Source organism: Chanos chanos, chromosome 3 (assembly GCF_902362185.1).
Source record: "Chanos chanos chromosome 3, fChaCha1.1, whole genome shotgun sequence".
Lineage (NCBI taxonomy): Eukaryota > Metazoa > Chordata > Actinopteri > Gonorynchiformes > Chanidae > Chanos > Chanos chanos.
The window spans coordinates 7,022,501-7,035,000 of NC_044497.1; the positions used below are offsets into that span (position 1 = coordinate 7,022,501).

Sequence of the window (12,500 nt, forward strand, 5' to 3'; positions counted from 1 at the left end):
TTCGGTGCATTATTTTTCATTGGGATCATTTGAATTAAGTAGAATGTGTGCGTGTGTGAGTATGTGTGTGTGCATGTGTGTGTGAGTGACCGTGTGTGTATTTGAGGATCTAATTGCGTGTGTTAGCATGGGCCGTCCAGGCGTGGAGCCTATCCTCTGTGTGGCATTAATGCAGGACAGATGCAAACTCTTAAGAAGCATTAAATTGCCTTACGTAACAGCCCGGCCCTGATGTGAAAACAGAAATGTGTATTGTTGACTGAAGCAGAAAATAAGACCGAAGTCCATCAGCGGCACTCTGTCCCTCCCCACCTCTCATACGAATAATTATGAACCAAAAGTCACGGCCAAGACGGGGAAAAGCCTCTCAGAGAACGCATCATTAGTTTCATTTACTGTATTTACCAAAAAAAAGGGGGATTATTTTAAAAAGAAGCTACAGTAGAAATTATAGGATAAAGTTGTGGTTACAGAATAGCAAAAATTTTTAAAGTGGAATAATTCATTTTTCAGTAAAACCACGTGTTGTGACTTTTAAACAGACACTATATATTTATATGAATATATAGTGACGGTTAATATTTTTTATGTTTCTGGTTACTTTCTGCCTTTTAGTTGACTTTACTGTACTGGTCATGCAGGGTATGTGCATTACATCTTATTTTATACTGAGCCATTACCTTCAAGCCTTTGAACTTGAATGCTGGTGTACCGAGATACATTTTAATTTATCTGCTATGTACAGTTCAAGATCCTTGTGACCTTCAAATGAGCAGAATATCAGCCCATTGAACTCTTGTCGTCATTGGCCAGACGTCCTTCTGATTCAGGCTCTGAAGACATCCAGAGTGGATGGAAAATGGTTAAAACAGGATCAGTCGGTGCTGTTCCAGACATGAGGTTTCATCATTTTACCACACAAGGCTGTGACACTGGGTTTTCCTGCTCTGTTTCCCGACCCGCTGTGCCTACCCACAGAGACGGCCCAAAGTTCTTCCTCTTCTTCCTTCTCCTCCTCATTTCTCCCCTTTTTCTCTCCTTTAATCTGGTGGAGTTGGCACCTGGAGATAGTTCTTTTCCTTGTCTTCAGAAACCGAGCCCTGAGGTCCCTGTGAGGAAATGACCACTCAGTGAAACCGGATGGTTTATTGACAACGCCTTTAGACACTGACAAGCTCTACATACGAAGGGCCAGGCCCATAGTTTAAAACAATAATGGAAAAAATATAAGAAACATATGGGTCAGACCAGGGTGCACTTGTTAAGCCGAATTTGACCCCTGTGGAATGGTCTGAGAACACGGAGAAGAGTCTAATCAATGCTTTCTACAAATGCCATCAATTTATCACTCCACTTAGTACTGATGGTGTGTGTGTGTGTGTGTGTGTGTGAGAGAGAGAGAGAGAGAGAGAGAGAGAGAGAGAGAGAGAGAGAGAGAGTGATCGTGTGTCCATTTTTGTCCTGTTGTGTGTGAGAGTGTGTGTGCACGCACGCACATAAGGTTTGAGCATACTAAATATGCTTATGTTTGTGCATAAGTGTCAGCATCTGAAATACAAAACTTTTGTTTATTTGAGTATCTTGTGTGTGACTTAGTAAGAGTGAGAATCTATGAGTACGTGTGCTGGTGTGTGTGTGTGTGTGTGTGTGTGTGTGTGTGTATGAGAAACAGTGAGAATCTATGAGCCTGTGCACTGATGTGTGCACAAGTGTGTGTATGTGTGTGTGTGTGTATTATCGATCGGACACTGACCACATCATAGCCACAGAGTCTTCTCCACCATCATTAATCTCTCTGCCTGGAGTCTTCAAATGGCACCTGACAGAAAGCTCTAGGAACTAACCCATTTCTCTTCATTAGGGGCCGGGGGTTTTGGCCGCCACACTCTAGATTAATCCTTTTCCATGGTTCTGTTTATAAAACTCAGACACAGGTCATCCCCACTATATTGCATAGAGGCTATCAAAAGATCACCAGTCATTGATTAGGACGATATTAAAGTCATTCAAATGCTATATTTGTGTGTCAAACAACAGAGCAGTCCAAAGAAATGGCATTCTTTTCCAAATGTCGGAGTAGAAAATTCGCTCTGATGAATTGCAAATGCCCAAGCAGTAGAAGAATGATATCTCGTTTTTTAATCAAGTCAGTTGTTCGATGTCTTATATAATAAGGTTAAGAGATCTACCGATTTGTCTTTTTTTTGTTGTTGCCGTTGTTATTGTAACCAAATTCAAATGGGCAAATGTTCACGTTTGTATCTTGAGGCTAGTGAGGATTGACTTTGTATTTTCACTGAATTTCCACAGACGCAAGTTTCTAGCTGAGTTATTACACTTTTCTATTATTCAACTTTGGGACTGTACGGAAATAACCGCACCAATTGTGTCGTAGTGGTCAGCAGTTTTCACGCCGAATTTCACCGCGTGGAAAACATAGGAAACGTTAATCCATCACGTTGTACACGGAGCAAAGTGTTTGGGATCCATTTTTCAACAGGAAAAATGATAATGCTTTGAATTTATAAATAATTTTTTTTTTAAACCCCAGCATCCTCTGCACGGGTCCATCCGAGAGAAAATGGGGCAAAGATGATCGATGACCCGCATGAGTTTGCAGTCTCTCGTTATCGTCAAAATGGAGAAGACCAGATTTTTATGTGATGTCAGAGACCGCTGCTAATATCGAGAGGAAACTAATGAGTGGCAAGATTGACGGCTGGTAACGGACAGTGAATCATTCCTTTATAGTTACATTTATCATTTTTTTTCCCCGATGCTCTCTCCTTTTCATCACTTGCATTTCTGCTCGTTAAACGTGACCCTCATCGGCCCTTTTTTCCCGGAAGAATCTGCCTTTTTTAATGACGTTAACGAATTGAACTTTCCGCCGGCCTCTGGTCGTGCGACACTTCCGTAAGAGCCGTGACGTGCAATGCACTTTGGGAAAGGTACGCTCGCTGACTCGGATGCATACCACCGTGTCGCTGTCGTTTGATAGTTTTTCTTTCTTCCTTTTTGAAAATTCCGGGTCATTTCCTCTACTATTCTTTACATGGTTCCTTTTTTTTCCCAGTTGGTGGACATTTTGGAGCAGAGGTCCATGAGTAGCTGGAGTGGTGCTAAGAGAATCGGGGAGAACAGGCTGATAGGAGGTGGTGGGAGCAGACTGGGGATTGGAGGTGTTTGGGAGGGCCTTAATAGCATTTCTGTGTACCCAGACTGAGGGGACTTACGGGGCAGAGGAGAAAAGGAAGAAGTTTAGAGTGAGGTAGGAGGAGGTCTGAAGGCCATAGGGAAGTCAAGAGAGTATTCACGTGTGTCGCATCTGATCCAGTTTAAATTCTATATTGGTTCATTTAGTGGATGTGCCTGTCAAGAATGACTTGGAGCTCCACTTAATATACGACCACTAGGGAGCAGCGAAAGGGACTCAGGCCAACACACCCGCCCCAGGGAACATGGCCAGCTATGTGCCACTGTGGACGAATTCAGCGTGCGTAGCAGAGCTGGGGTTAGAACCTGGAATCTCACTCCTGCTGGTACTCATCTTAGAACATTCTAGAGCTGTTCTAAGCTCCGCCCACTGTGCTTCACAGTTCCGGAATCCATATCACACAACATGCCCAGTTTTTGCATGTTTGATGATCAGTCAGTCCTGAAACATCAACTTATTAATGCTTCTTCATAACGCAAAAACATTAGGTTTGATACTGAACTCCTACTGTTTCCTATGTGCTATTTGTTTTCCTGTAAGAACAGTTTTTTTGTTTTGTTTTGTTTTGTTTTCTTCTGCATTCATTTTGACAGCTTCCTTATATCACGGAGTCACTGAAAGTGTAAAATGGTGAAATCAATGACAAATGTCCTGATGTGGTCAGGTTGATATTAAAGTCCCACTATATCCTATTTGTTGCCCTGCACAAATTGATTACGTTGCATGAATGCCATTGAAAACGAGGCAGAAGAATAGACACCATGGTAAACACTCTGACTGATTAAAGCGTCAACTGACCACTTTAGAGGATGTGAAAATCTTCTAGACGCGTGACACCTTTGGGGGCGAGTGTAAGGTACCTTTGCTGTGTGTTTGTTCCGATTACCTTCGCTAAGGTAGCGATTAACTTCAAATCGCTACTTTCTAAAAGGACAAGCAGAAAATGAAGTCCGGTTCTTGGAGCTTTTTTTTTTGTACTTTCATGTCCACTCTGCTTCCTCGCAACGGAACGGAGAGGCTGTTTTTTTTTTTTTTTCTTCATTCAGAAGATTACACGGGTTATTGCCCGAACTGACCCCTATGGTCAAACTGACTGCACAGGCCACGCTCAACTTAATAGAGTTTAAAATTTACTCACTCGCTTTGCCAGGGGTGCAAAAGATATACCCCCCCCCCCACCTCACTCAACAATTTGGCTTCATGGACAAAAATGAGAGTTGGAATACAGTCTACCTTGCTTCAAAGTTAAGTCGTCTGTGAAAAAAGCTTACATCAACATAAAATGTGTTGTTGGTTTATAATTGCAGGCAGTCATAGCGGAATGTTCCAGAATATTTCAGGGCGAAACAAAGCAGTGTAGTCAATTCCCTCCTAACTGCAGCAGTGATCTCGCGTTTGTTTATTCAACACCAACTGACATAAGACAAAAAGAACAAAAAAAAAAAGACATTTCAGTATCTCTCACTTAAACCGCTTATTTAGTTTCATTTGATTCATTTCCTTTTTAATTCTGTTTTCGGTCTTTGCAGTGGGGCACATTTGGGGGGGTAAGACTGACTCGTTGGCGATGGCGTTCCCTGACCAGCTCGCGCACGAGCAGGGAGGAGAGGCGAGGACAGACAATACCTTCCCCGCTGCTTTGCCACTAACAGGGCCTGTTTAGCTCCAGCCACACATGCAATCAGGGCAAATGGTGGAGCACCACTGTCATTTCCTGCCTCCCTCTGGGCTTCAGAGTGGAGCTGCAAAAGGCATGAAATCACCTGTTTAGATGTCAAACACAGGAATCCTTTCTTCTCCTCTTCTTCATCCGTCTTCCTCGTCTGCCTCCTCCTCCTCTTCCTCCTCTTCTTCCACTATAGCTGCTGTACCGAGCAGTAGAAATTGCCTTGAGTAGGTTTAGTTCTGCGCTGTTTACCCGAAGTTACAGTTAGGAAAGAAATAGCGAAAAATGTACCCTTTTTCTTTTTTTTTTTTTTTTTTCATTAATTTGTTTGTTTCTTGTCAGAGCCATTTCAAAAATTGCCAGACTAATAACTGATGACATTACTGGTGCTTCACACTTCTGCCATTTACAAACGTTGCTTAGCAATGGTGATGTAGCAGTTGCACGGACAAGAGCAGACATTCATAGAAAAGTCTCCGAATCCAGACAGAACGGCACAAACTGAACACAGTGGACGAAAAAAAAAGGAGGTGGACAGAAACCTAAAACAACAGGTACTTCTATTCCATGCTGCGTGTCCAGGAAAACCCAAAGCAACCTCTTAAATATCGCCATCATTTCGAGATGAAAATTTTGGCCTTTGTCATCTTCAGTACACCACACCCTCCCTGGATCATCCCGGATTCTCTTTACAGACGGACGGAGGAGAGTGGAGGGTTATCTTTAAATTCAATCCCGGCTTGATATTACCAACCAGCCCTTTCCACCACTCCCCCGCACACAGATACATGTATTTATGTGAAGATGTTTGCCCAAGATAAGCTGCTCTCTGAGGCTAGCACCTATCTTCCACCCCCCCCCCCCCCCCCCCCACCCCCACCCCACCCCACCCCTCAACAAAGCCACTGCGGTGGAAGAGATTTAGCCACTGGCAGTCGCACTGGTTTCCTGTGTCTCATGCCAGAGCGAACCCGAAGCCGTTTTTTAACGCTGGCGTTAGCATCGGTAAAAACTTGTTGCGCGGAAACATCGTCAAGCGCTCGACGTCGTAGGGCGGCACGTCAGGTGGGCGCTTAAAGTTTTCGCTCGCGAAATATTCTTTAACCAGGGATTCTTTGTTAATTCGTTATGTCGTCTCATAGATCACCTGTGAGATTTGTGCCTGTTTTTAGGTCAGTTATCTGAGAAGCGCTTGACATTTGCGAGAGGTGTCAAGGCGAGGTTTTGAAATTTCGAGATATGCCCCCAAGCTGTTTATCCGTCACAGTAGCCCTTCCGCTAATGTGTTTAAGGGCAGAAAATTCATTCTTCTTAACATTTGGGTTCACGACATTATCGTTCGACGCTTGACTTTTTCAGAAGGACGAAGGCCGGACACATATAGGCGATTTCTGTGATTAGCGGGAAAAAAGAGGAGGTTGACTTTCAGTCCCGGGGACACAATATCAATCTCAGCCAATTTTAGCCCACCAACATGAGATATGATTTCATAAGACAAATGCGGTGTCATTCTTAATGTGCTTAACCTTTACTGTCAATGAAAAAGTATTGATCGCTTGGTGGCATTTTTTTATCATTTGATTTCAGAAACCCTGGTAATATATGGTGGAGGGGTATGATGAAAGATGAATGGGCCTCTGAACAGCTGCAGTTTAACAAAGCCGAAATCCCTCTCTGAGCTCTCCTCTTCTCAGGGTGTGGAGAAGAGAGAGCGAGAGAGAGAGAGAGAGAGAGAGAGAGAGGAAGAGAAATTCAAATATAAAAAAAGGTTTCTCCATATAAACACCCCTTGTTGAAGACACCTCATGAAGTTAGTGTAGATTTATTCTAAAGAAGTCTATCAGGGATTTCTGGGATTTATGTAATGTAGGAAAAAGAAAAGAAACACACGCACACACACACACACACACTCTCTCTCTGCACTGTGTTCAGATAAAAACAGAAAACAACATTTAACTGTGTCTGCATTGTTAACTCAAAGGCAGTGAGAATTTATTCGCTCGTTTTTTTTTTAAACTCACAGTTAACTTAGCACAAGCAGCAGAATTTAGTTTTAGACGTTAGTTCCGTGTCAACCGATGTTAAGACCAAGGGGTGAATACTTTTGACAGTCATCGTTTGATTATTAAATAATTAATGAGTAGTCACTTGGGGGGGGGGGGGGGGGGAATGTTACATAAGCTTTCAACTGTTTATTAAGACACCAGGCCAACATGCGTAACTGTGTCATAGTGAAGTTGTGTGTATTAAACCCTAATTCATCCCAGGTGTCCCACATTTGCCATCAGTAGTCAGAAGCTGGAGGGACACATTTAGGAGTGTTCCTCTGGCTGGCTGAGTCATCCGGAGTCTCTCTCTCTCTCTCTATCTCTCTCTCTGACTCAGTATTGCGCACTGATATTCAGCCGTTTATAAAGATACAGACAAAGTGAAGTAAGACGAATAGTGCTCTCCTCCAAGCGCACGATTATTTCACTGTGTGCAACTCTCAGAGAGTGTTTAAAAATCAGCAGTTTGCTTCTCATGAGTCAGATCAGGGGGGATGGCGAACTCCCATAACCGAAGACACCATACGGCAGACACCATAACAGATCCACCACTGTCTTTAACTGACCCGCGGAGTCAATGGGACATCACCACAGGGGGCTGAGAGTTTCCTTTGGATTTGTCACAATGTAAACCCGACTTTATTTCAGAATGATAAGAAAGCTCATTAGACCACATACTCTCTTGCAGCACTGGAGAGCCTATGATCTGAGCTCATTTCTCTCAGCTGTGTGACGTTTAACTTTGGTCTGTGTTAGAACTGGTTTCTGAACGACAGCTCGATCATAAATAGAAGTCTTGTGGAGCTTAAAGCATGCAGCTTGTAGCTGAGATGTAGATTCAGTTGCATGGTGGCACTGAGGCCATTGTTTAGTGTTTTTTGTAATTGTAATTGTCTCCATGGCAGCAAGTGTGTCATGCAGTTTTTCCTTATTTGGTCTGTATGTCCGTATGGCTGTCCACATTACACGTCATAGGCAATTCACTGACTGACACTTGTACTAACCTCTTATCACAGGACCTCTTCACACATGATTCATGTAGCTTTAGAAATTCACATATAAAACTGTTTTTACCCGAAGAACATTGGTATTGCTTTAATGACTTTAAATGAATTTATGAAACGCCAGTTTTGTAGAATTGTGATTTAATTCTTTCAAAATGGTAGGTTTTCTTTTCTTCCGTTAAGTATTTCTGTTATTTAGTCCAGGCCTTGCAGTGCAGTCTCAGTTATTTCTCATTAGAATATGCTACGGTTTCAGATCCCGTCGTTTTTCTTTGTCTCTGTGACTGGTCTCTCCCCTGTGTAGTCTGTGTGTGTGTGTGTGTGTGTGTGTGTGTGTGTGTGTGTCTGTGTGTGTGTGTGTGTCTGTGTGTCTGTGTGTGTGTGTGTCTGTGTGTGTGTGTGTCTGTGTGTATGTGTGTGTGTGTGTGTGTATGTGTGTGTGTGTGTGTCTGTGTGTGTCTGTGTTTATATTTTCCCCGTTCTCCTGAGTAATTGGAAGGTCCCTGTGCTGTCCTGATGGAGCAGTTGATCTGCTTAAACAACCTAATAAGGCTTCAGTCTGCAGGGTCACAACCAAATCAGCAATGCACTCTGCGCTCTAAACAGCTGCTTAGCTTGATTTATATGGCTTATCTCACACTGGGTCTCTCTCTCTCTCTCTCTCTCTCTCTCTCTCTCGCTCTCTCTCTCTCTCGCTCTCTCTCTCTCTCAGCACTCGGGCTCTGAGCTGCCTGGTCAGACCACTTATTTAAAAGCGCTGCCTGTGAGTTCATTACTGTGGGGTAAAAAAAGAAAAAAGGATTAGAGGGAAAAAAAACAAAAAAACAAGTGATATACAAATGGCAGAGGAGAAAAATGTTTTAAACTCGTCTCCTGATTGAGCCATACAAAGTGAATTAGCATGGGTTGATGAGAAAATAATACTATGATGTGATTGGTTTGGTATGAATCGAGTGGGTCAAAGATGCTTTCCTTTCACAATCATTTGGACAATGGCAGTGAAGCAACAACATAATATAATGTTTCATAATAATAATATGTATTTTACATATTATTAATACATTAAAACATATCTATCTCTATCTATCTGTATATAACTGGATTCCTATCTTTATTCAACCCATTCAGTGATGGTGAGAAAGAAGCAAAGAAAGAAAGCAACATAGATTTGCTCAGTTAGGACTGCTGATTGTATGGTCTTCCTCTGAAGGAGAATGTTCCAATACGTTAATAGAACCATCCATAGATTCTGATTCTGAGTCTCATTCCAATTCCACATTCTATTTGTATGCCTCTTTTTCCCCAGCTCAATCCTCTGGCCAGCCAGGCAGCGGTTGCCGCTGCAGCGGCTATGGGCTCCATTGCCGGGTCACAGGTGTTTGGCAATGCTCTGTCCAGCCTACAGGGAGTAACCGGACAGCTGGTCACCAACGCGCAAGGACAGGTGAGTAATCCATGCCTCCGGCCACGTGTACGGCACTGAACTCTCTCACTCCTTTTTCAGAAGGCTTGATTCCGTGTCTATGCACACCAAAACAATATGTGCAGGACTGGTTTGAGGTAACGGTTTTCTGAGGGGTTTAAATTTGAGACTGTTGAAATGTCCAAGCTGTCCAGTTTGGACAAACAAACAGAAAGTTTCCCTGGGATCTGTTGATTTACCTCACCGCTTCACGATATCACGCTTTACAATTCCCAGATTCACGGCATGTAGTCGTTCAACGCTCCGACTGAGTAAGTTAAGAGCGAATGCGACCTCCGACTGCACAATATTAGTCTGCGTGGCCACGTGAAAACGGCTCCATTGAATATTATATTTGTAGTCTAATGTGATTTATACTGGCAGTTTGACCGGTCTACACTCCCGTTTGGCTCTTTTAGGTATAAACAAAAGGGTTCTCCTCCTTTTATCCAGCCGCCGCTAAGCAAGGCGGGATAAAATGCTGACCTTGTCATATTTACAGGCTGGCTGCAGAATTGCTCCATCAGTAGCCGGAGTCTTGAACGATGATGCTTGTCAGACTCAGCCTCTATCTAATGAATCATCTTATCGCAGGTTCACACAGCACATATTAGAGGAAGATTGTATGGCCAATGTGCCCTTTTCTCGCCAAAGTCGCCGTTATTTACCCTAACCCCTGTCTCATCCCCCCCCCTCTTCACAAAAAAAAAAAAAAAAAAAGATTTTCTCTCTGGTAACAAGATGGAGAGAACCTTTGGACAAACCATGTAGCCTGTGCCTGTTGTTTTTTTGTTTTTTTTTAATAGTCTATTTCGGTAGAGTTTCTATCTTTATAGTTTTCTCTATGATCTTGTCACATTCATGGTAGAATTGGATTTCTTTTTATTCCTTTCTTTTAGTTTTTCAGGACATTACTTTATATATCTAACATATAGATATATGAAATACCCACACTTCATATACCTATACATATACATATACATATTCATATACATATACATATACATATACGTGGGCGTGTGTGCGTGGGCGTGTGTGCGTCCGCGCGTGTGTGTGTGTGTGTGTGCATGTATGTGTTGTGTGTGCACATACGTGTGTGCGTATGTTTGTGTGTGTGAGTACACGTGTGTGTGTGTGTGTGTGTGTGTGTATGTGTTGTGTGTGCACATACGTGTGTGTGTATGTTTGTGTGTGTGAGTACACGTGTGTGTGTATGTGTTGTGTGTGCACATACGTGTGTGTATGTTTGTGTGTGTGAGTATACATGTGTGTGTGTGTGTGTGTGTGTGTGTGTATGTGTTGTGTGTGCACATACGTGTGTGTGTGTGTGTGTGTGTTTGTGTGTGTGTGTTTGCATTTGTGTGTGTGTGTATGTTTGTGTGTGTGTGTATGTTTGTGTGTGTGTGTGTGTGTGTGTGTGTGTGTACGTTACCAGCGTAAACGTCTTGATGCTAAACAGCGCTAATGAGCCGGTGTGAGCTGGCATGCTCAGTAGGTGCCCCGGAGGGTCAGAGACGCATCGACATGGAGATGGATTTGATGGGATGCACGGTGCTTTTGTAGTGTCTTGCAGTCTGACACTGGCTGACATAATCAGGTCAGTGAGATGGTCAAAGCCTGGGGCTCCAGCCTTTGCTCCTGACCTTAATATTGGGGTGCATTATTCAGTTTGAATTCTCTGAAATATCCACCCCTCCCTTATTCCATCCCCATCTCAAGCAACCCCCCCCCCCCACTTTAAACATTAAAGACGCTAATATATGCCCCAAACCTGACTACAGGACAGCCAGATGAATCTTCAGACAGAGAGAGAGAGAGAGAGAGAGAGAGAGAAAGAGGGAAGAAGGGGAAAAGATGATGCAGAAGGGGAAAAAAAAAGGAAGGGTCGATATTCCACGCTGTGGATGGAGGAGACAAAAACTCTGGTGTCTGTTGACTTTGCTTTCAGGCCCGTAGTGTGAGTTGTGGTGTGAGAGTGTATGAAAACAACTCCATCACAGGCTCATTGCTCTAAGCTGTCTCTAAAAGTAGCTTAGTCCACCCCCCCCCCCCCCCCCCCCCCCCCCCCCCCCCCCCCAGCAAACAGACCACCATAATATTTACACCACCACCCCCCTTACACACACACACACACACACACACTTCTGCAGAGATGCCAGTGCTCTTTTACATGCAGAAAGAGAAATGGCTCACTCTCTTCTTTTAAGAAAAGTGAATGTTGATCGATTAGGCGTTTAATAGCTTCATGGTGCTCTCTACATGAGAGAAAAAAAAACTGGCAAAGACAAAGATTCAGAATTTATATATATATATATATATATATGTTTATCGACTGCATGCAGATTTAGTCAAAAAATGTATCCCTAAAAGCTAACTGTGCAGAAAAGTGTCCCAAAACATGAAAATGCAATCTGATGACTTTACTTAATTGCATTGCATTGTACATTGAGGAAAAAAAAAACGTTTGTTTGTTTGTTTGTTTGTTTGTTTGTTGTCACAAATACCTGTGAAATGAATTTGCTCAGTTATGACCCAGACTTAATCAGAGCTGTGAGAGAGAAAAGTTTGTCAGTACACTCTTAAAGACTGAATAGATCTTATGGACTGATATGTTTCTGGAGTTTTTACCATCTGGCCTAACTTAATGAATAATCCTTTTTAAAAAGTTGCTATGCAACCAAATATTAATCACTGTCCTCACCCCCATTACAATAAACAATTACATTTTAAGTGTCTCCTTCTGATACTTGTCCTGTAGCTAATAACAACCTTCGGATCCTGAAGGTAAATACTTTTTCTCCATAACTTCAAAGATGGGTTATTCAAAAGCGGAGCCGTTTAATTGTGTCCTTTACCCTTTTCAGTAAAAGTCTCAGAAATCTGACAAATACTCTTCTGAGAAAGCCATCATTTTTTTTTATTCTTTAAACTCTGAGGGATGCAGAAATAATGTCCTTTCAACTCTACTCAGAATATCAGGCTATACAGCGTTCTTCCCTATTGTATAATGTCCAAAAAAATTACAATGAGGCAAATGTAACAAATGCTTGTCCTTGTGAATAGGCTTATACTCAAACGCATGTCTTTACTCATGAACAAGATG

At 42.6% G+C, this 12,500-nt stretch overlaps 1 protein-coding gene across 1 annotated transcript in view; it reads left to right on the forward strand.

Annotated features, from left to right (window-relative positions):
• pou6f2 (POU class 6 homeobox 2) overlaps window positions 1-12,500 on the forward strand; it is an 80,086-nt gene that overhangs the window by 51,323 nt on the left and 16,263 nt on the right. Inside the window, exon 5 of the mRNA XM_030770110.1 lies at window positions 9,242-9,379. Within this exon, the coding sequence (XP_030625970.1) occupies window positions 9,242-9,379 (138 nt within the window). The remainder of the gene's footprint in view (window positions 1-9,241; window positions 9,380-12,500) is intronic.